Raw genomic sequence first — 22,988 nt, forward strand, 5'->3', positions numbered from 1 at the left:
TTTTTGAGGAATGAGTGGGTCATTTCTTTACATTTTGATTGTAATAGAACTAGGAGTGATTTTATTACTTTTGAAGAGTAATTGTAATGTTTCCAGCATTATGTTTGGGCGTTACTGGGGGGGGGGGAGCAGGGGAAGTCTTCTGCTCTTCTGATTCACGGAAGAAGATAAGACATTTTAGGCAGAGCTTGGAAAAGTTACTTTTTTTGAACTACAACTCCCATCAGCCCAATCCAGTGGCCATGCTAGCTGGGGCTGATGGGAGTTGTAGTTCAAAAAAGTAACTTTTCCAAGCTCTGATTTTAGGTGATGCAGAATTCAGCTGCCAAAATGCTTGTGGTGGTGGGTAGCAGGCTTGTCCATAATATACTAATGTTACATTGGTAGCACTAACATTCTGTTGCTTTTCTGGGTTAAATTTAAAGTGCTGGTATTAACCTTTAAAGTCCTCAGTGGTTATTTGAAAAAGCACCAACACCCGTATGAACCTACCTGGGCCATAAGATTGACCCTGCTCTCCAGCCTGGAATTAAGATTGATCAGGTTGTCAGATACTAGGTATGATGACTCTGTTTGGATCCCTCTCTTGAGGCCTTCAAGCAGACCCTAATTTTTTTTTCTGCCATGTTTTTTATTCATTTTATTATTGGCTTTGTTTAATGTTTTTTCAAAAATATATTATTATTGTATTGTATTCTTGTTTAATTATTGGAAGCTGCCTCATGAAGGCATGTTCTGAAAGGCGGGATATGACATACATACACCAATAAATAAGATAATCAGAGTAGAATCATTATCCTTTTTACCAGTGGGCTTACAAATGTATAAAAGATTATTTGAGATTTATGTGTTTGTGTTTGGAGCTTCATTCCCTGATGACAGAATGTAAGGTCTGTACTTGCTTCAGTCTTTTTTGCTGCTTCCAGATGGAAGCTTTTCAAGTGACAGGTGTGCAGAATTGACCCACCTCACACCCACAAGCCAAATGAGAATTTTACCAATTCTTGTGCTCAGAATTGCAGTCCAAATGGCTTAGCATGGTCAGTATGGGTAGAAGTCACCCTCTTGCTACCTGGTACTTTTTTCTACAAGTACGTCCTTAATCCACCCACCCATTAACACACTTGCTGTTTAGTACTACAGTCTGAACACAAATGGTGGCAACTCCTAGTTTAATATCTACATTTCATTGTGGTCCAGCACATTGTCAGAAGTGCCAAATAATTCTGTACCAATTAAATGAACAGACACTATTGTAAGGACTTTGAAAGCTAAAGGTATCTATCTATGCTCCACCACTGAACTGTAATCACTTTGTAGATTATGCACAAATAAAAATACATGGGTTTATGCCTACTTGTCATCTGCTTTCACGGAATGGAGAACTTTATCACGGACTTTAAAGGAACTATACGTTTCTGCATGCAGAATTACTGTTAAACGACATGATCCACCACAGAGTTGGGTACGTTTGAGCCCACTGAACTTAGTGACCTTAATACCATTCAACTTTGTGCACCATATTGGCCAAAGAACAGAAAATATGACACAGAACTAATATAGCATAGGTTCTCAAGCTGTGGCCTGTGGGCTACTGGTGATCCATGAGCTCCATTTAGGTAATCTGTGGAAAGGTTACGGATCTGTACTTGGCCATGTACATTCTTTCTTTAATCCCTCCCCAATGATTGAGATCTAGGCTGTTTTCCCTAGGACTGGATTTTTGCACAGGCTGTCAGAGCCCTGACATATGGTCCATGATTTCCATAAATACACCATTGATACTAATTTCCCCTCTCAAAATTTACCAGCTAAAGGTGACCTTCTCAGCAGCCTGGCCTAGTGCCCATGATTTTCATCATACAGCACTGGCTTTAGCAATGATGATGGCTGACCAACAATATACCTGATTTTCGAGAGCTTTATTCACAAAAACAGGTACATCCACTGATTTAGAAAGGCATGACTAGAGTTATTAAAATATATGTGCTTTGATTTGTAGAACAATAAAAACAAACTTTATTAAGTAGTTGACCAAGACCCCCAGCATTTTTCTAGTGGCCCAGAGGGGAAACGTTTGAGAACTGCTGTGGTACAACATTTCAGGATTACTTTTTTAAGGATTCTTTTGAGAGCAGTATGCTACTTATTTTTATGGGATGAGAATTGTGAATGTAAGACATATTTTCCCAATGCTATGTATACCACACTAAGCCATCTACAAACTAGTTAAATCGGGGACAGCTAGTTGAATTCAAAAGGGATGGAATTAGCTTACGCTAGGCTTAAATAGTTGGTGAAAAGTTTTTATTATTATTATTCCATTGGTTAGAAAGTAGGGAGAAATATTTGAATTTTTGATTATACAAACATTTTTGGTAAATAGGCAAGTTTACATGGTTTTATATGACCATGGAACTACTTGGGGAAATGCACACTGAAACCAAATTAAAATGCTTTAGATAGTCAATATCTGAACAGCTTAAATTGGTTGTGTTAATTGTGTGTTCTGAAATTTCTACAATATAACACAATCATTTATATAAAACCATATTTAATATACAACAAACTTCCACCACATAAACACATTTTATAAACATATTATAGTTCCAATTACAGATTTTCATAAAAACATTTTCATATCAAGAATCTTAATACAGAATGATTTATTTCTATGTCAAAATACATTTACAGTGTAAATTGTCTGTAGAAAAAAGATACAGAGAAATGGAGTTTGCTGGTATTTAATCCAAGAGTAGAAACTTCTCTTATTTCTTTATTTCATGTTCAACTTTAAAACATTGCCTGAAATGATGAGCCTAAATATACTTTGGTTTTACCCAAAGCATTAAAAACAGGAAACAGAAATTACATTTGTCTTGCTTTGAGACAGATGGGCACAGAATACCATTTTGCCCAGGCTATCCTGGCCAGGGCTATGAGCCATGTTTATTTGGAAAGACATAGTATTTGGGATGACTGAAAATTTTGGTTACCCTACAAAATGAAGAGCAGAGCCCTCTATATAGTACAAAACTGAGTGAGGGGAAAAAATCCACATAAAAACACATATAAAGATTGATCACACAATTTTATTAGACTCTTTTTTTTTTTTGAACAAGTATATCAATTTGTTGCTTTATTTGAAATTCTTGCCCAAAGGAGAAAAAAAGAAAAAGAGAGAAGAGACATTGGAGTGGACTGTTTTTCAACCCTGAGCGTTTAACACTGCATATCAAGTACTGTAGTAAAGAAGCTGGTTAAGAATGTAGTACTAGCACAAGTGAATGATATTAATCCTCTAGGTGATCAGGTTTTTACAAAAAAAAATACATAGTTTTCAATAAATAATGCTTAACTTTACAACTTTGATACAGCAATGTCATACACTGTTTTGACACATACTAAACTCTGCATGCTATATAGTCTACTAGAAGACGAAACTCTGCCATGCATTTTCTTTTTTCCTAGTGCTAGAAAACACTTTTGTCCTCCAGTGCATTGCCTCAAGCAAACCTTACTCTCTTCTTTTTTTTTTCCTTCCCACAGCATTAGGCCCGTGCACTGGCATGCAAAAACCTTTAAGAAGGTCCTCCCCCCCCACCATTATTCAGACTTCTAAACAAAAGTACTTTTCAGCTTTTCTCTCCTCCCCATACCTGGAGTGGCTATGAAAAACTATTTTTCATGTGGTCTTCGAAAATTCTTTTTCTTATTTTGAAATCACATATTTAAAAAGTGTCATGCTGGAAGAAAAAAACTGCTCTAAAGACATTCAGTTTACTCCACCTGTGGCCATCATGCAACATCTCATAAAATGTTGTAACCATCAAGATTCCCACACTGGTACAATAGGCCTCCAAACTAAAACAGCCCACCAGAGAAAGAAAAGAGAAAGAAAAGAAAAGATCATAGCATTATGTAGACTCCAAACTTCCAATGTATATACATGTTCAAAAACCAGGAATTGCAAATGAAATGACAATGGTGCTAACTTGCATTCCTGGTGTAATCAGGAGTAGACACAAGCTGGGTTTGAAAATAAGAAAGATGGAAATAAAAATTAACTGTGAGAATGGGAGTTCCTGGGTTAGTGTTTATTACATCATCACATTTTTCCCCAGAAGATAAAATACAAGGTAATCCCAACCTTGTTGAAAAGGAAGTGGTGGTTTCTCTCCCACTGATGTACATAGACGTTCAATTGAAATTAATGAGATGTACTACCAAGTAAGGGTTATAAATTAATAGAAGTGGTATTCAGTGCTAGTCCTACTCAAAGTACACCCATAAAATTGAATAGATATGACTAACAGGTTCATTAATTTCAGTGGGTCTACTCTGAGTAGGACTTAGTTGGCAACAACCCTAGATCTTGATTTATTGAAAGATTAACTTGAGAGCCCAATTAGAATATGACTTTTCAGGTTACATCAGTGAACATATGGGCATGAGAAATAGTACCCACAAATACGAAGAGGTGTGTGATGACTTAATAAAGACAGGGAACTCCATTTTCAAACTTCCAGGTTGTCTGTGCATCCTTGAGAACCACCAACCCCTTCTTGGCCAAAGTGATTTAGGGGTTGCTTTTATTCATAGAAGTCATTCCTTTGAAATTGCTATCCATCATCACTTCCTAGGAGATGTTGCAATAATCCTAGCTTTGCACCGGCATAACTACTGGGTTTTTTAGGAGGATCAATACCCAATCAAGGTATTACTATTATACATGAAATATTATGGACTTTTACTTCCCTTTTTGTAAGTCATTCTACACTTTCTGCACATTTGTGCTTTATACTGAATATAAAAATAGGCTTTTTAAAACTCTGTTTACTTTTAAACTCACTAAAAAACTACTTGCTTGTGAAATTCTCTTAAAAATTCACTGCATCCATGATGGGAGGGTAAAAATCAAGTAGGCAGTTAATTGCTATAGGTAGTGTGTGGAAACGGGAGGGAAAGAGAGATCCCCACAACTTACTGTGTGTGGAAGAGGAGGAAGATAAAGAGGTTGGGAGTCAAAAGGTTGATGAAATACAAAGACAGATTAAAGTAAGGAATTTCTCTCTAGTTCTTGTAACTACTGAAGATTAACGGTGGGGCTGTAAGAAAGGACTATGGTTTCAACCTATTGGAGAATCAAGGCCCAAAAATTTAAAAAATACAAATCAGACTCAAAGAAGTGCAGGATGAGGATCTTAGCAGGCCATAGAACAGGAATGTGTGACAAAGGTGGAGATATAGAACAAAGAGAGTTCTGCAGAGTAGACTACCAAAGACTAAAATGTCTGTAGTGTCTGATTCTGACTTCACATTCAATAGAGATTGGTCTAACTATAGTTTTATAACCAATTTACATTGGCGTGAGTGGCCATTAAGGCCTCATAGGTTCGAATCACTTTTTGTAGATACTACACTAGGAAAAAGTTACCCTTTGCATGTATGGACATCTATATTTAGAGTAAATACAATTTTAAAAGACATTTTAATCAATCTTTCTATTTAATCTGTCATATATATTGCCCTTAAAGAATTAAACATTTTGTGAATTAGATCTTCTAACATTAGAGAGGAAGTAGCCAGAAGGAAAGATACAAACTGGATTTCACCTTCCAAAAAGTGTCTTAAAAATCTTTAGTTGCTTTTTAAAAATGTTATCCTATATAGATCAAGTCAACAGTCATTAAAACATTTTGTTTTATGTCCTTCAACAATGCATCTCCTCACCCACAGAGAATAAAAGTGCAGAGGAACTATTAAAAGACAGCAAAAAGACAGCAATGCAACTGCCAAGGGTGGTGATGGTGGAGGGTTTATATGTAATTTTATCTTACAGGAGAGTAGTCTACAAAAATTCACATGTGCACTTACAAGGAAGTATTAGGAACATGTATGTTACTATGATGATGATAATAAACATGCAGTGCAATCTTTAGCATGTTTACGCAGAACAAAAGCAAATCCTACTGTGTTGAATGGATCTTACTCCTTAGTAAGTGTGCTTCAGATTGCAGCAGTAGCACTGTAAAGTAGTCTGTCCCATGAAAGTTTAACTGACAGTACGATTGCTTTGCACCCACTGTCAGTGGGAATTTTGGCATAAATTTTAGCAGGAGAAAATCTGTAAAAGTAGTTTAATAGGACTGAATGACTATATTTTTGTCCTGAACACGGAAAAATCTACCCCTTAAATGGATAAACTGAAAAACTTTCCAGATAAAATGCAAGTTCCTCTTCCTTGTATATTGCACATTCCTTCAAATTCTAAGTATTACTGTGTAGACCCTTCCCCAAAGCGACACAACATTAATTTCAGATTTTCAACATTATTTCCAACCACCTCCATGTCAACAAATGTAGCTGTACTGCTCAGTCTGAATATTTCATATCTTGATGAATTAGACACGCACGCATGCACACACACACACACACACACACACACACACACACACACACAAGTAAATGAAGAGACACGAGGCTTGAAACATAGCTACTACTATCAACCCAGGCCACCCTATGTTTAATGCAGTCAATACACAGCTTACCAAATTCCAGCAACCATCCCACTGCCTATCATTTTCATAAACAAGGGTGCAAGAGATGCTGGGGGCCATCTCAACCAATGCACGTATGATAGTTCAAAGGATGAAAACATTTTTGCTCAGTTTGGGCTCTGTAAAGACTGGAATTTCATCATGCCCAGTCCATGTACTTGGTGGTGGTCAACTTCAAAATTAATGGCTAAATTGCTGTGCAGAGTTTGTGTTCTGCTTCTTTTGCTCTCAAAGATAAATTGTAATAAAAAAATAAAGTTATTAACACACCAATAATTTAAGGTCCAAAAAATTCAAGAATATTTGTTTTACTCAAGGCTATCCATAGCCAAAAGTCCTTTTGTGTATTATGCTAGGCTTTGTTCTAAAACACAGTGACTCATAAAGACTTACACAATGAAAGATAAATAAGTTTCTAGGTATGGTATAAATTTTTAACCCAACAAACCTTTAGGCCAACCTCCCCCCCCCTTTAGAATAGCAGATCTTGATATGAAGAGATCATTTTAAGCAGTTTAATCAACTAATTAAAAACTTGATCTCTCACCAGTCAAATGTCAAAGATTATACTTTGATCAAGCATTATTTAGATTTTAATTGTTTTATTTGCCATACAGCTTTGTAGGCAGGATTCTTCACCTTCAGCCAGGCTGAAAGCCTATAGTAGTGATTTCCAGGGGTGCCAGGAAAGTAAAATGTCCATGTAAACTTAACAGCAGCCCAATCCTAAGTATGTTTTACACAAAATAGTAAGTTCCAATAGTTTGAGCAGGACTTAACTTTCAAGTAAATGTAACCACATCTGTTTATGCCTAAGTCCCATTGAACTTTATTGGACTTACTTTTAAGTAAACTCGGTTAGGGTTGGCTAGATGGAAGTTTACCAACACACTTCGCTGCACTAATTATGCAAGTGATTTATTGGTAAAAATTAAAAAAAAAAGAAAAAAGGATGGCCTACCCTAGTGTATCACAAGCAATCCTTGCACCTAAGGCTACAATCCTATATCAATTGAACTCAACTTACTTCTGAGAAAACATGTCTAGGATTATGCTGTTTAATCTACCTAGAACTTACATCTGCTTTTCTTGTCCAAAGTGTAAGAATGAAATATGATAGCACTTTTTTTAAAAAAAAATGTGCATGTAAATCTCTCTCTCTGCAGCACAAGACTAGCCCCTTCCCCTGCCTGGGACACATGTATAGGCCCAGGTCTCAGTAAAGAAAAGGAAACCAGAGCATGTCTCATTGGTAAAAGCGCCCCCCTGCTGCTCTGGCGCTGATTAAGCAATAGTGTAATAAGGCAATGAGATGCAAAACCTCCTCTCTCCAGAGCATCTTTTACAGCTACCGAGATGTCCTGCCCAGGCCAATAAAGAGAGAAAGCAGAGCCACAAGCAACCGCGCTTAAGAGATGACTGCCACTGCCACCGGCTCAATAAAACTACATTTAAAAAGCGGGGGGGGGGGCACGGTGCCTGGACGCAAACAACTACATCCAAGCTATCTATAACGCACGCACGCGCGGGCGCGCACGCACGCCCACCCACACCCACACCATCCTCTTTCAATGAAAACCAATCGTAGGGCCTGGATGAAATGGAGCGGAGGGGGAGAGCAGGAGGAGGGGAACAAGAGGTGCCTGTATGAAAAATGAGAAAAGCCACTAGCAGCCCTCCTCCCGCTGAAGGGGAAAGGTAACCTCCCTTCACACAGAGGGGGAGGGGAGATGGATGCTCACTGCCGTTTCCCAAGCCTAGAATCATCCCCTCTCCAATCCGCGCGCGCGCTTACCCACACCCACTTCTCCCGAGCGCGCGCGCCTGTGTGACCCGCGCTTTTCCTGGCCCTTTCTGGAAATAGGATGGAGGAGGGAAAGAGCCCTAGGAATGGAATGGACGGCTACTGCGGGGAGAACGGACAGAGGACGCACTGCCGCGCTCTTCCCCCTTCCCCGGGATAATAAATGAACGACGCGCCTCGCCCCCAAACCACATTTCTTCATACTTATTGAACCGCTTCCTTCTCCCCCCTACCCCACGCCGCCCCTTCAGCCGCGCGCCCCCGAGGCAGCAAAGCAACGGCGTTGCGAGCCAACCCAGAGCCCGCCACGCATGGTCAAGACACACACCCCTTCGCACAGACCGAGCCTGGTGGCGAGCGAAGCCCCCAGGCAGGAGAGACACCCTCGCACGGCCAAGGAGACCGCCACAACATCCCCACCTCCCCACACACAGAAAGGAGGGAGGGGGCGAGAAAAAGGCGCCCCTGGAGATAAAGCCATCCTTTTCCAAGGGAAGGGTTGTTGGGGGCCAGAGGTGGGTGGGTGTGAAAAGATAGCTACTCAGGAAAAGGAAAAGAAAGAAACCAAGCCCTGAAGACTGAGAAATGTTTGGATAATAAACCTCTCGCCTCAGCCGCTCTCGCTCTCGCGCTCTCTCTCACACACACGTAGCGAGCCTGAAGGTGACCCACCCCCATGACGGCACGGCTACCTGAAGCTCCCCCGTCCCTAGCCGAAGCTGCCACACAATCCCTTCATTGCTATAAACCCTCCCAGTTCCAACGGCGAGCATCCTTGCTCAGCTTGGTACCTGCTGCCTCTCAGACAGAAGAACACACAGCACCGAAAACACGCACTGAATCAAAACCTCAATGGCTTCCCCCAATTGCCTTTTTCGGGGTTAGCCTTCCTGCATCACCCCCACCCTCCCAGCTCCTTCAGCTAAGCTGAAGGAGGAAAAATTGAGGGGTGAGGGAGAGAGAGAGGGAGGAGGGAAGGGAGAGCATATTGGAAGGGGAAAGAAAGGAAAGAGGTGTGAAAGAACAGGATCAGCCCTTTAAAGTCTATGCTACCTTCAGCCTCCCCCTTTTCTCCTCGCTTCCCGCTCTCCACAAAGTCTTAGCTAAGGCTCCTCCATGGGTGAGGGATGGTTTGGATACATGGCATCTCCACCAGCGTCACTTCTATAGACACTAATAGCGAATCGAGTTTCTATCAGTTCCAGCTGATTTATTAAAATTGTCAAGATACAGACTTTCAGCATTTTTTTTAAAAAAAACAGGCAATAATGTTGACAGTGCACAAGTCTGTTTTTTTGCCATTGTTTGCTACAAAATACGCAGATGGTCTGTACTTTTAAGAATTATATTGCACAAAATGAGAAACTTTTCTTTTAATATGTGCCTTTCTTTTCCCCATTGTATTTTTTTTTGCTAAAAAAAAGAGTCGAGAATCCAGTTTCATACCTTCCATCTGGGCCCCCATCCACATATCACAGCGTATGAGATACATAAATTCCTACTATAGTACAGTACATATACAATCTTTTAAACTAAGATAACAGCTCTGAGGTCTATATCACCATTTTCAATAAATCTTTACCTACAAATATTGGACAAATCTGAACTATAGCTGTACAAAAAAGTGTTTCTTTTTTTTTCTTTTTAAACCACAAGGCCTTTAGATGCAAGGATTTTTTTAATCCTTTTAAAACCAGGACATAAACGTACCCATATAACTTGCATGCTAAAAACAAAGGAAAAAAAATAAAAAACAAAAATAAAAGGGAAGAAGTGCCTGAAAAGTCTTACTGAAAAAACACAGCAAGAATGTTCCCTTTCACTGTACAAAAATACGCCTGAAAATATATTAATTTTTAAAAAAGACTGAGGTCTGTTATGTATCAAAAATGTTTCAATACCTTTGTGTACTGAGGTCTAGGCTGTCTGGTATTCAATCAAGGAGGTATAAGGGAACAAGTTACAAAAAAAAAGTTGGCAAGTAGAAATCACATTTGTAAAACCATAAACAATTTGATCTGAAAAGTAAACTCTGATCTTAAGTCAGTTCACAGTTTTTGTTTTTTGTAAGCGTTTGTACAGTCTGCATTTTTTTTCAAGCTCCCTGCAGCTTTGTTAAGAATCGGATGCATAGAAGACATCAGTTTTCTCCCTCCAAACAAACAAAAACAGTTGCAGTGGTCCCTTTTACAAAAAGAAAGAAATATATCAGAAAAATCAGAACGGTCCTTTCAAATCTTTGAAGGAGAAACAAAAATCCACAAACCCCCTTGAGTAATAGTTGTGCTGCCAAAAGACTTTTTCTTTTTTTTTGCAGACCATCTTCCAGACTTCAACCACAAGACCGACAAGCTTCAAACAGCGCCTTCTGTTATCTTTTAACCCCCAGTCCCGTTTGCCTTTTCTCCTTGCTGCTGCTGCTGTTGTGATCACCAATTAAAAAAAAAAATCAGAAGGAAAAACAAAATCACAACTCCAGACTCGGTTTGGAACTAACTTCAAGACTTAAAAAAGAAAGAAAAATCCAAAGACATTTTTAAATCATGACTTCACTTCAAAACTCCACCACTTTTAAGCGTATATCACTCGCATCATCTTTCCTTTACCGATTTTTTTCTTTTTTTCTTTTTTTCACAGTCCTTTTGATCTCTCTCAGCTTGTTCGCTTGCCCGTTGCTTTCTCCTTCTTCCTCTTCTCTTTCCCCCTCTGCTTTCCTTCTCTTCCTCTCAGTAGGTGAAAACCAAGTCGGAAAAGTTCGCCTCCAGCCAGTCGCCTGCGATCATCTCACTCAGCTCCGGGGTGCAGTAATCGGGGAATTCGAAGTGAGAGCCCAAGCTGCCCTCGCTGAACGAATCCAAATCCTTGTCCACGAGGGAAAGGGACAGGTTCCCTGAAGCTGAGCTGACGCCCAGCTCCGAGGCGGCGTGAGTGTGCTGGGAGAAATTCAAGCTCAAATCAAACATCAAGTCGTCCGCCTCTTCGCCGCTACTGCTGCTGCTACTGCTGCTGGAAGAGGAGGAGGAGGAGGTGGAGATGGACCGGGAGGAAGCCGGGGGCAGGCTGGGCTGCTGGGCGCTCTTGGGCATGCTCTTGAAGCCGTAGTAGAGTCTGCTGGCGTTGGCGCCGTGCGAGGCAGCGCCGCCCCTCACCTCTTCGTACAGGCTCGCCCCTTCGGTGGACTCCGCCGAGGAGCTCAAGGTGGGACTGGCCGGGACTTTGGCTACGTTGTACCGCCTCAGCTGCTGTTGCTGCTGCTGCTGCTGCTGCCGCCGCCGCGCGTGGTTCTCGTCCTCCTCCTCCTCCTCGTCCTCCTCCTGCTTGATCCTCAGTGGCAGATCGTCGTCGTCTTCGTCCTCCTCCTCCTCGTCGTCCATGAAGACGCACTTGGCGGTTTTGCTGCTCACTTTCAGCGCCCCGAACTGGTGGTAATCCTCTCCCCCGTAGTCTCCCGGGTGGGGGGCCAGTTTTGTGCCGGACTTGGGGGGAGACGAGGAGGAAGATTTCCCTTTGCTACATTTCTTACTGGAGCTTTTCGCACTCTTGCTGCTGCCGCCGCCTCCGCTGCTGCCGCCGCCGTTGTTACTGGTGGGTGTGTTTTTCTCCGGGCTGTGGTTGGCACTGGGCTTGGCTGATGGGTCTATTTTGGGCTTTTTCCTCGGCCTGTATTTGTAATCGGGGTAATCGGCCATGTGTTTCAGGCGCAGCCTCTCAGCCTCCCGGATGAAAGGGATCTTCTCGTTGTCTTTTAGCATTTTCCACCGTTTGCCCAGGCGCTTGGAGATCTCCGCGTTGTGCATGTCCGGGGACTGCTCCATGATTTTTCTCCGCTCGATCTTAGACCACACCATGAACGCGTTCATCGGCCTTTTGATGTGGCCAGAAGCCGTTTTGCACCAGTCCGGATCGCTCTCATCCAGTGCTACTGGGCTGCAAGCCATAAACTCTCCTTCCTCGGTATCCATCGCTTCTCTGGGCAGGTTGCTCTCTGTTTCTGGACTTTCCGCTTGCTGGACCATGGTGGGGGTTTATTGTTTCGCTTGAGTTTCTTTGTAGCCTTTCTGTTGCTTGTTTGCTTTTTTTTTGAAAAAAAAAAGTGTGTGTGTTTTGTTTTTCTTTGCTCCCACCGGCTCCTTGCACACCTTGGCTGCCTCAAGCGAGCAGTTGCAAGGCGACGCCCGGTGTGCAAGTTGCAAGCTCCTTTTTCTTCTCCCTCCTGCTCCTCACTCGCTGCTGGTCGCTCCTCCAGCAGCGACAGAAGCAGGGCTCGCTCCGGCTCTTTCCCCTCCCCCTGCAACAGCAGCAGCAACAGCAACCGCCCGGACCCAGAGATGTCGCTGGATCACACTCCCCCTTCTGCAAAAGTTGCGGGCTCTCTCCGAACTAGTTATCAGGGTTTCATATGGGTGACATCACTCCCTCGGCCAGCCAATGGCGGGGCTCTAGCTCCTCCCCTTGGCTCCTCCTCTCTGCCTTTATTAAGTTCCCCCACATGTATGCGTACACACCCCCTTCGCCGCAGCTCTTGGAAGGGGGGATAAAGTGGAAGTGCAAAGGGGGTTGGAGCTTAATCTTGGCGGGGGGGGGGCGTGGAGGGAGCGTGGAGGGAGGGATAGAATGACTCGTATGGATCATTAAAGCTGAGTTGGATTAATGATTTCACCCTCTTCTCCTTTGGCTTCCTATATGCGAGTGCCTTTATAGCATTTATTATTATTATTATTTACCAGAACCTGTGAGATAGGGGAGGTGAATCTGGTGAGATTATTCCCACATTGCCTGGTGTCATGCTGGGTGAGCTCATGCTTGCCGGAGTCGAACCGCGTCCTCAGAGCATCGCCTCCTTTATCATCCAGCAGCTGTAGGTGGCGCTTTGGTACCACTAGCTTCTGAAATGAATTCACCCTTTTTATTTCGTTTTATTCCATTTTGGCGAGAAAAAAATTATCATATACTTCCTACGGATTGCATATTGTTTTATTTCCTTCCTCTCGCCCCCCCCCGCCCGTCCCCTCCCATCGTACTAGATACCACAGCTAAGCTATATCGCTGCCTTTCCCGTCTGCTTTTACAAAGAAAGAAAGGAATAACAGTCTAGTAGCCCTTCCTTGACAGGCATATCTGTGCCCCCTGTTTGAAAGCAACACTGGCTGTTTCTCCAGCCAAAGGGACTGTTTCTACTCTATCGGGTAGGCTTTAGGAAATAGCCTGTGGGGCATTAAAACTTTCCTTCTTGCCACAGTACTCTGTTTCTATCTTATCATTACCCCCTTTCAAGGAAACAGATCCCATTATTACCTTTTAGTTCTTCATTTCCTTAACCCATCATTCCCAATAACACCCTCTTACTTGATTAACAGAGGTGGGGAGAAACCTAAAGCTGGAATGCTTTATCGTTTATAATGAAAACTTAACATTAAATCCTATCCAAACACTAAAATTATCCATCGCGTATCCAAACACTGATGCAATAGCACTGAAGCAAAAGTTAAGGTTTCCTAATGTATGAAAAAGGGTATTTGGATAGGATCAGCAGTGTTCAGAAACACATGATTAGGAGAAGGTGTGCCATGCACAATTCAGCACAATTCCACAAACCATGCTTCAAGTGTAAATCCTTAAATCTGTACTTTCCATGTCCCACACTTGTGATTAAAATGTAACTGTGAATGGCAATGTACATTCAATTTAAATTTTCTTCTCTTTTTTCTGCATGAACAATGTTCGCACATTTCCACAAATAGCCCAAGAGAGGCTCAAAGGTGCTTTAAGTGCCATGAATGCAGAAATGCCTATACTATCAGCCTTATAGGATCAGGGCATAATGACACTCTTGAAAATTAAGATATATGACCTCATCTTAAAGCTTTCTGCACCAGCACATATATCCTTAGTTAGCACAAACACAACCAACATCAGGTCCATCATCCAATAACACGTAATTCCAATGTCACAGCAATGTTAATGAGAATGTTATAGGCATTCATTTTGGGGCACCATTCTGAAAAGAAAGAAAGAAAGAAAGAAAGAAAGAAAGAAAGAAAGAAAGAAAGAAAGAAAGAAAGAAAGAAAGAAAGAAAGAAAAAGAAAGGGGGGCATTTAAGATTATAGATCTTTGGTGACTAAATAAATACAAGTGACTAAATAGCATGTTGTTATTGAAATACATAATGGTTAACCCAGTGGAGAGAATATATGTTTTTTTTTTCTGTTTCTTTATTACAGTTCTTTACATCTCACATTTCAGGGTACAAAACCCTCCAGGCTGCTAATAAGACACAACTACATGTTAATGTGGTTAAAAGCCACAATAAAGAATATCAACATATAAAAAGTCATCAGGACACACACAAAGATGTCTTTATTAGTAAAATTAATCTGCTGATTTCTTTGCCAAGGCTAGAATGTATCACAAAAAAAGAATCCTGAAGTGAGGACATCGTGCTTGTCCCCTCCCTCTCCACCAGGCTATGACATAGTGGTCAGTCATTTATGTATTGCAAGTCTTTCCACACTTCTGTACTTCTGTGCCAGGTTCTCTGGGCAGTTTACAATAAAGGTTAAAACAATAAAACAGCACACACATCTAACAGAGACACCAAAAATTTGACTAATGGTGTACAAGCACTAGCCTGATTCAATGATAATTGTCCAATGTGTAGTTTCCATGTAATAGGCCGCTTTCTTCAAAGGGATAAGCTGGGGAAACGTTCACTACCCACCCATTCCCCTTAACTAGAGCAGTGGCAGCAGCCACATCTGCTACAATTGGAGAACTTCAATCAGCCACCCTTTTCTCTGTAAAGCAAGGATGGAGAACTTAAGACCTGGTTCTAAATTTGGCCCTCCAGGCTTCTCTATCTGACCCTCTATATGTCCCCAGGCTTTTTCCTGGCTGGAATGTGTCCTTACCTGTGAAAATGCTTCTTGATTGCCTGGATGGAGGATGGGAAAGTGTGTGTGTGTACACTTCTCATTTTTGTATGTCTAGAATATAGCCTACTGTACAAAGGGAAGAGTCACATCCTTTGCTCTTCCTACATTTACCTCTGGCTCCACCCACTTTTGCCCCTGCCCCTAGTCACCACTGGCCCCTGGAAGGTTGTCCTTGAAGGAATGGCCCTCAGGCTGAAAAGGCTTCTCCTCTCCTCCTGTAAAGAGTGTCTCTTTTGCCACCAATAGGGGCAGTCTCCCCCCTTTTGTTTCAAAGAAAGCTACAATGAAGCTGGGTGGGGAGAAAGGACTTTATCCAGCCCAAGGGAGAATACACATTCTCATGAACTAAAATTGCTGAAGGAAGTTCTCCCACCTAATCTTTTCCTAGAATTGAAGTTCCTGGTTTGTCCATTTCAACACATCTTTTCACCCTTGAAATTCCAGTCAAGTTGGATGCAGGGCCACAGGGAAGAAAATCTCCTCAGAACTTGCTCCTCAAAAGAGGAAAGTATTTTGCAACGAAGGAACATTGACAAGACTTTCCTTCCTTCACTGTTGTAGCTAGTTTTGCTACAGTTTCAAGGCAAGAAAAGAAAAAAGTGAAAAGGACACACACTATGTTAGTTCCACCTCCTTTTTATTTTTATTTTGGTCTTTAACTGTAGTGGGATTTCTACAGTGTTGCCTCTAGCAGAAAGACTGCATTATAAAACAAGTAAAGGTGGAAGAGTGCTCAGAAAATGGTCAGAGGTAGGATGACACACCATCAACAATTATGTCACAAACCATACCTCCAAACCATGTGAAACAAATCGCTTCAGATCTCAAATGGTTGTGGTACATCTGCAATAACAACTCAAAAGATACAATAAAATCAGCAATTGAAAAACCAGGGTGATACCTTTTTGTGTGGGGAAGGGGGCTGCAGAAATGCAATTATTTGGGAGAAATGTCACCTAGATTCTTAAAAAAAAAATGAGTAAGTAAAAAATGACAATTTGGGGAAAAGGACTAATGTGAAAGCCCCCAGTGACTGCAATCATAAACAACAATTTTTACATGAAGTGCTCTCTGCTAAAGCAAAAACATGCAAACATAATTGAGTTTGGGATCACAAATTGCCTGCTATGCAATATTATATAATGTTATTGTCAAGCTGGCAAGAGGTTAACATAACTGCCACAAGGCATGATGCAGACACCCAGGGTGTTTGTCAAAATTAAAAATTTAATTATGCAATTCTATCTTTAACCTGTTCTACCGAGACTTTATGAAACATACAGGAGGCTGTGAACTCACTGTTCTGAGAAATGCAAGCAATGAAACATTTTTTTTCTGTTAGTGCAAAATGAAAAATGAAAGAAAGAAATCCAGTAGGATAGCACAATATATGCAACTGTTCAGCTGCATGTACAAATGTTACCCCCCCCCAAAGGCTTTCACAACCTATTATTATCAGGGCCAGTCCAAGACGTTTTGCCACCTGATACAGAGCCCACAGGTACTGCCAGCACTGGCATCCTCTGCTGCCACCACATCTTGTCCTACCATCAGCGCCTACTTACTGTAGGTGTTACAGTAGTATAGTGAGGCTGCCTCAACTATTGTGGGGCTTTGCCAAAATAAAGAGTTTGCAAAGTCCATGGCTAAATCTCATGAGACTTTGCAAGATATTGGTGAAATCTTGCAAGACTTAGTGACATCTGGCAAAACTTGGCTGGGCAAGACTTTTAAAGTCCTTCATCCGTGGGTGGTGCTCCAGCTGCCACCAGCCTAGTCAGATGCTGGCAGCCAAGGAGTGCTTGGCTTGGCAGCTGCTGCCATTCTTTTGTTTGAAGTGTGGTAGCTTTAAGGAGAAAGTGACCTACCAGTGATGCACCATGGTCTGACAGGGTGCTGACCTGGGTGTGGAGCGCCAGGCCAGGCACAGTCGCAGAAGGCAATCGCTAGAGAAGCCTGGCAGTGGCTGGCAAGGGTGTGCTCATTCAGGTTAAATGATCAGGGCTTGAGTAGCATGGTGGGGGCTCAGAAAGGCTGTGTGTTTGTGTGCGTGCGTACACATGCATGCGCGCACACGCGCGCACACGCACATGGCTTTTCCCACCTCCCTTCCCAACCTGAGGAGTGAATTCAGGTATTTGACAGTTCTTATACATTTGCATTGCATTAATTCACATTTGTAATTTACAAAGTTCTAAGCTGAAGCTTGTAATGGAACGTTTGCTGTAGAAAATACTCAGCGATATGCTTTCGTTTGGTTTGATACTGAATGCAGTTAAAAATCTAATGAAACCAAATCTTTGAATTCATTTACAATGACATTAGGAATGCACTCCAAGTTGATGTTCATAGGGAAACTTGAAAATTGGCTGAACCGCATCTTGACAGTCACTCTGCAAGCTAATATGGTTTATTTGTTTCACTTTTATTAATTGTTCTTATGTGATGACAACAGGGTGTTATCAGTTAAAGGGTCACAGCTGGTGACTAACATTAACACAGACATTTACGTGATGGGATTGGGAGACTTCAGCTTTAACAACCTTCCCTTGTAGATTTATAGCCATGTTTGAGTGTACTGGACTGTTGAGTTTTGATGGGCCTATGAACTTAGCATGTGTCTGCAGTAGCTCATTTCAGAGTAACCTGTCAGACACTGGGGGGGGGGGAAGGGCTGGTGCGCTTCATTCTGTTTTCTGTCCTCACTTATCCCTGGCCAGCATCTCTTGGTTTCTTTGCATGGAAATTAATGCCTCATTTCAATATTACTGATCTTCCTGTGGACAAATGATATTGGGACCCTTTGTCGTGCATTCTGCAGCCCCATGATCAGAGTCACCTCTGAGGACCAGCTGTTGGTGGCCAAACCACAGGGAATGACCATCACCATCCTTATCTGTTTTTGAGATTTCTAGTAGCCACTTGGCTGGCAGCTGTGGAAAGCAGAATCCTGGACTACATGGATCTGTGGCCTTATCAATTGTTGTTGTTGTTAGTGTTATATTGTTATTGTTAAATTATTACCCTCCCTTCATCATAAGGTCCCAGGGCATCTATCTATCTATCTATCTATCTATCTATCTATCTATCTATCTATCTATCTATCTATCTATCTATCTATCTATCTATCTATCTATCTATCTATCTATCTATCTATCTATCTATCTATCTATCTATCTAATCGTCACTGTGGTGCAGTGGTTAGAGTACCAGTCTAGGGCCTGGGAGAGAAGGATTCTAATTCTCATTCAGCTATTAAACTCATTGGGAGACATTAGGCCAGTCACAGTCTCTCAGTCTAAACAACCCCTTAGGGTTGTTGTGAGGATATAGAGGGGGGAGGAAGAACCATGTATGGTGCCTTGGTGTGGAATATAAATGTAGCAGCAGTAGCAGCAGCAACTCTATTTAATAAAGGAAGGCCTCAAGGCCCAAGGCAGCTTGCAACCAGAAGAGCAAATGATACAATTAAAACAAGCCATAACATTGAAAACAATTTTAAAACAACAGGTGCTACATGATCAAGCCAGTGACAACAAGAGGGCAATGCATGTCTCCAGCGAAGGAAATTCCATAGTTGTTTGGTCACTGCTGGAAAAGCCCTGCCAGTACCTGCCAGAATGGCACATAATGATGGTCTTGGGAGCTGGGCTCTGAGGCTAATATCAAAATCATGTATGGGTGTAAGTGGTCCTTTCAATAATTCGGACCCAAACCATTTAAGGCAATAATTCGGACCCAAACCATTTAAGGCAATTATCCAGACAACTGTCTCACTTTCTCCTTTCCCCCTTTTAAATTACAAGCTGATTGTGCAAATCCACCTATTTACTAGACACAATGCTTTTATTAGCATACGAGGGGAGCAGAGCAGCAGCAATCTCATGTGTGGGAGTGGTGGCGGCGGGTGGTGGGGTGGCTCTTCCACTTGCCATGATGGGAGCAAGGTGGAGGGAGGTGGCAATAAAGTCAGAGGAGCTCTGGGTTTGCAGCAGCTCCCCCAGCCTCACTGCTGTCTTGGCCTGCCCCATCCCCATCCCAAAGAGTGCATCACTGCCAGGAGGGGGCTGCCATCACTCCGCCCCTCCTTGCACACTTCTGCTGCACATCAGTTCATGATGAAAAACTGAAATGTGGATGAAGTCATCAGTTCCAGCCATCAGTCTAGCATTGCTAGTTAGGTTAAAGGAGGGGAAGATGGAATCAGGACCGTGGATCATTTTCTTCAGCAGAGACAAAGATCATTTTATTTATTTACTTGCTTATTACTAATTTTATATCTCATCTTTCCTCTGAGGTCAAGTACATGGTTTCTGCTCCTTCATTTTATCTTCACAACAACCCTGTCATATAGGCGAGTCTGAGAGAGTGACTTGCCCAAGATATAAGCTTCATGGCTGAGGAGTGTGTGAACCCCACGTCTCCCAACATTCTCTAACCACTACATACCACTGTCACACTAACTGCTACACCACCAAGAGACCAGAGCCAACTTGAGCTGGGAAATTTTGAGGTGGGCAAAATCAGCTGCATGATGGGGGCCAGATTGGCAGCTGTATTATGGGGCTGGTTCTCTCTGTTTACATGATAGCTTTGCTGTATCCTGGATAGTGAAAACGCATGTTTATTTAGGTGGGAGAGCAAGTTGAGGTCACCTTGTGTGGCTGTTTCAAATATGAAATGTCTGCTTTCTCTCTCACACACATATCAATATAGCATATTCACTAATGCAGTTTAAGAACATACCTTTAGCCAACAGATATCTCTACCAAACTTTCAAAAGCAGGGAAATTGAAGTTTGTGCGTAAATTTGTTTTATGCGGGAAAATCGCCACAAAACAATCAACACACAATCTTGTTATCAAATTCTTACAAGCTACAGAGGAAGTGGATTGGACTGTGAAAGACCAACCCAAATTGTGTTTGCATTTTGACAAATTAGTAGGGCAGTGCAGTTATCTCTGAGAGGAGGTCAGGTCTCCTGTTCCCCTGATGCATTCACTATAGCTGCCCAATTTCATCACCTTGTAGTGGTGAGTGGGCTTGAGTGTTCCATTGAACCCTGTGAGCAATGTCTTCGGGACTCATGTACACCCAGGAGGGTCACCCATGACAGTAAAGTCAAAGGAAAGGAACCAGACAAAGAACAATCCAAGAATGTCCTCAACAGCAGAACAGGCGGAGGATAACAATGCGTATGTTGCAATGGCTGTGAAGGCGGATGAAGGCCGCAGTGGATAAAAGACTTCCAATCATCGTGGTATCCATGCCATTGGATCAAAGCATTTTTCTGTCAAGATTGTGTGTTGATCGTTGTGTGCCAATCTCTCCACATAAAACAAATTCACACACAGGTGTCAATTTTCCTGCTTCTTAAAGTTTGATAGAGATATCTGTTGGTTATAGGTACATTCTTAAACTGCAAGGTTTTTTTTAATCTATTAGTGAATTTCTCTGCCTTTTAATCCGGGAGGTAAGAAATGGGATCCTGTGCAAGTTTGCTGAGAATGGATTGATCATTTGCATGCTTATTGAATTCAATGGGATTTACTCCCCTGCAATCATGCTTAGGATAGGTGAAACTGACCACAATGGATGAGGAGGGGAGGGGAGCAGGCAGGAGGGGGAGGAGGGGGGCAGGTTTGATAATTTGCATGTTTATTGAGGTTAGTGAGATTTACTCCCATGCAATCATGCTTAAGATAGGTAAAACTGAGTACGGGGAGGGAGGCCTGGAGTGGGCAAGGGAGGAGGAAGGGAGAGGAAAGGGGAAGGAGGGGAAAGCCAGGTCTGATCATTTGCATGCTTATTGAATTCAGTGGAATTTACTCCCATGCAATCATGGGTAGGACAGGTAAAACTGACCATGGGAGAGGAGTAGGGGGATGAGACAGGAGAGGGAAAGAGGAAGGGGGGAGCGGGGAGCAGAGGGGGGGAGGGGGAAGAAGGGGATTGGAAGGGGAGGGGGAGGGGTAAAGGAAGGGGGAGGGAAGGGGCAAAAGGGAGGTGATGAGAGGGAGAAGGAGGGGAGGGCAGGTTTGATCATTTGCATGCTTATTAATGGGATTTACTTTGGTACAATCATGCTTAGGATAGGTAAAAATGATCATGAGGGAGGGCAAGGGGGAGGACAGAAGAAAGGGGAAGGGAAGGAGGGGATTGGAGTGGGATGGTGAGGGGAATGGAGGCATGAAGGAAGGGAGAGGGAAGGGACAAGAGGGAGGGGATACGAGGGAGGAGGAGGAAGGGCAGGTTTGATCATTTGCATGCTTTTTGAGTTCAGTGGGATTTACTCCTGTGCAATCATGCTTAGGATAGGTGAAACTGACCTGGGGGAGTGACAGGGGGGAGGAGGAGGGCAGGAAGGGGAGGGGAGGAGGAGGGGAGGGGAGGAGGAGGGGAGGGGAGGAGGAGGGGGGAGGGGAGGAGGAGGGGGGAGGAGGAGGGGAGGAGGAGGGGAGGAGTTTGGGTAGGTGGGCACTGGGCAGAGGGGAAGCCCCTTTCCTTTCCAAAAGGAAAACATTGTGAACAGTATCATTCTTTTTCAGGGTTCCCCCCACTTTTTTATTCTACAACAGGCACATGTAGCCTCCTACCCAAATTTAAACCAAAGCTGTCCCTGGCCACATCTACACCAGACCTTTATTTCACTTTGGACAGTCATGGCTTCTCCCAAAGAATCCTGGGAAGTGTAGTTTGTGAAGAGTGCTGAGAGTTGCTAGGAGATGCCCTGTTCCCCTTACAGACCTTCTGTCATAGTGGCTCACTGTTAAACCATTCTCTCAGGGGAATAGGAGTCTCCTCTAAACACCCTTCACAAACTACACTTCCCAGGATTCTTTGAGGGAAGCCATGACTGTCTCAAGTGAAATCAAAGTCTGGTGTGGCTGTGGCCCCCTGATTAGGCAAGCCAAGCAGCTGTGAGTCTGGCTTTTAGAACACTGAGAGTTCGTTCTTACTGAACATGCTGGATCTTATCATTGAGTTCAATGCTAATTTTCTTAAATTAATTAAAATCAGTCAGGCATTTTTTTAACTTTCAAACTGCAGAAGATGAAGGTCAGAGTATGGGGCAATGTGAGTTATAGGATTACAGGTACTCTGTGAACATGGCTGATTTTTAATTGATTTCAACAGATTATGAGAACTCTGAGAGAAAAAAGTCCAAAAGGGGTCTGGGTTTCTTCCTCTGTTTATACACTCTCTGACTGTTTTGTGTATCGCCATGAAAATTTAGAGGGTTGTTAAGCAAGTGTTTCTGACTTCAGGACTTTAAGTTTTGTAAGGTTTTGTTTTGAAATGAGCTTATGGGAAGGATCAGAATGGCATGGGGGTATTTTCAATTTAACATTGCAGAATGCAAAAACTCCATGCTGACTATAATATATAGCCACTCTCGTGGCTGTATAATAAGAAGCAATGTTTTCAATGAACATAGAACTTTTTCGTTGATGTCTGAATGAGTGTGTAGGTGGGTGGGTTGGAGGGGAATTTTTCTTGGATTAAAATCTGAGCTGGAGAAGAATTCAGGAGCTGTGATGTTCATTTTGTAAGTGTTACTAGCGGCTGAGGCTCATATTTCCAAGCTCAGAAATACAAGTCTCGATGATATCACAAAGGCTATTCCACAATTTTATTTATTTATTCATTTGAAAATTTTGTTACCAGCTCCTTATTGTTGCAAACAATCC

General features: G+C 42.5%; 1 protein-coding gene across 1 annotated transcript; it reads right to left on the reverse strand.

Annotated features, from left to right (window-relative positions):
* Positions 1 to 8,629: 8,629 nt before the first annotated feature.
* On the reverse strand, positions 8,630 to 12,707 carry SOX11 (SRY-box transcription factor 11). Its single transcript, XM_061622838.1, has one exon. The coding sequence runs from the start codon at positions 12,378 to 12,380 to the stop codon at positions 11,091 to 11,093; it is 1,290 nt and encodes a 429-aa protein (XP_061478822.1). The 5' UTR covers positions 12,381 to 12,707; the 3' UTR covers positions 8,630 to 11,090.
* Positions 12,708 to 22,988: the final 10,281 nt, after the last annotated feature.

The sequence above is a fragment of the Rhineura floridana genome, chromosome 4 (assembly GCF_030035675.1).
Source record: "Rhineura floridana isolate rRhiFlo1 chromosome 4, rRhiFlo1.hap2, whole genome shotgun sequence".
Taxonomy (NCBI): Eukaryota; Metazoa; Chordata; class Lepidosauria; order Squamata; family Rhineuridae; genus Rhineura; species Rhineura floridana.

Bases quoted from the DNA above. Each gene is read 5' to 3' on its own strand.
- SOX11 (XM_061622838.1), bottom strand. From the start codon at position 12,380: ATGGTCCAGCAAGCGGAAAGTCCAGAAACAGAGAGCAACCTGCCCAGA.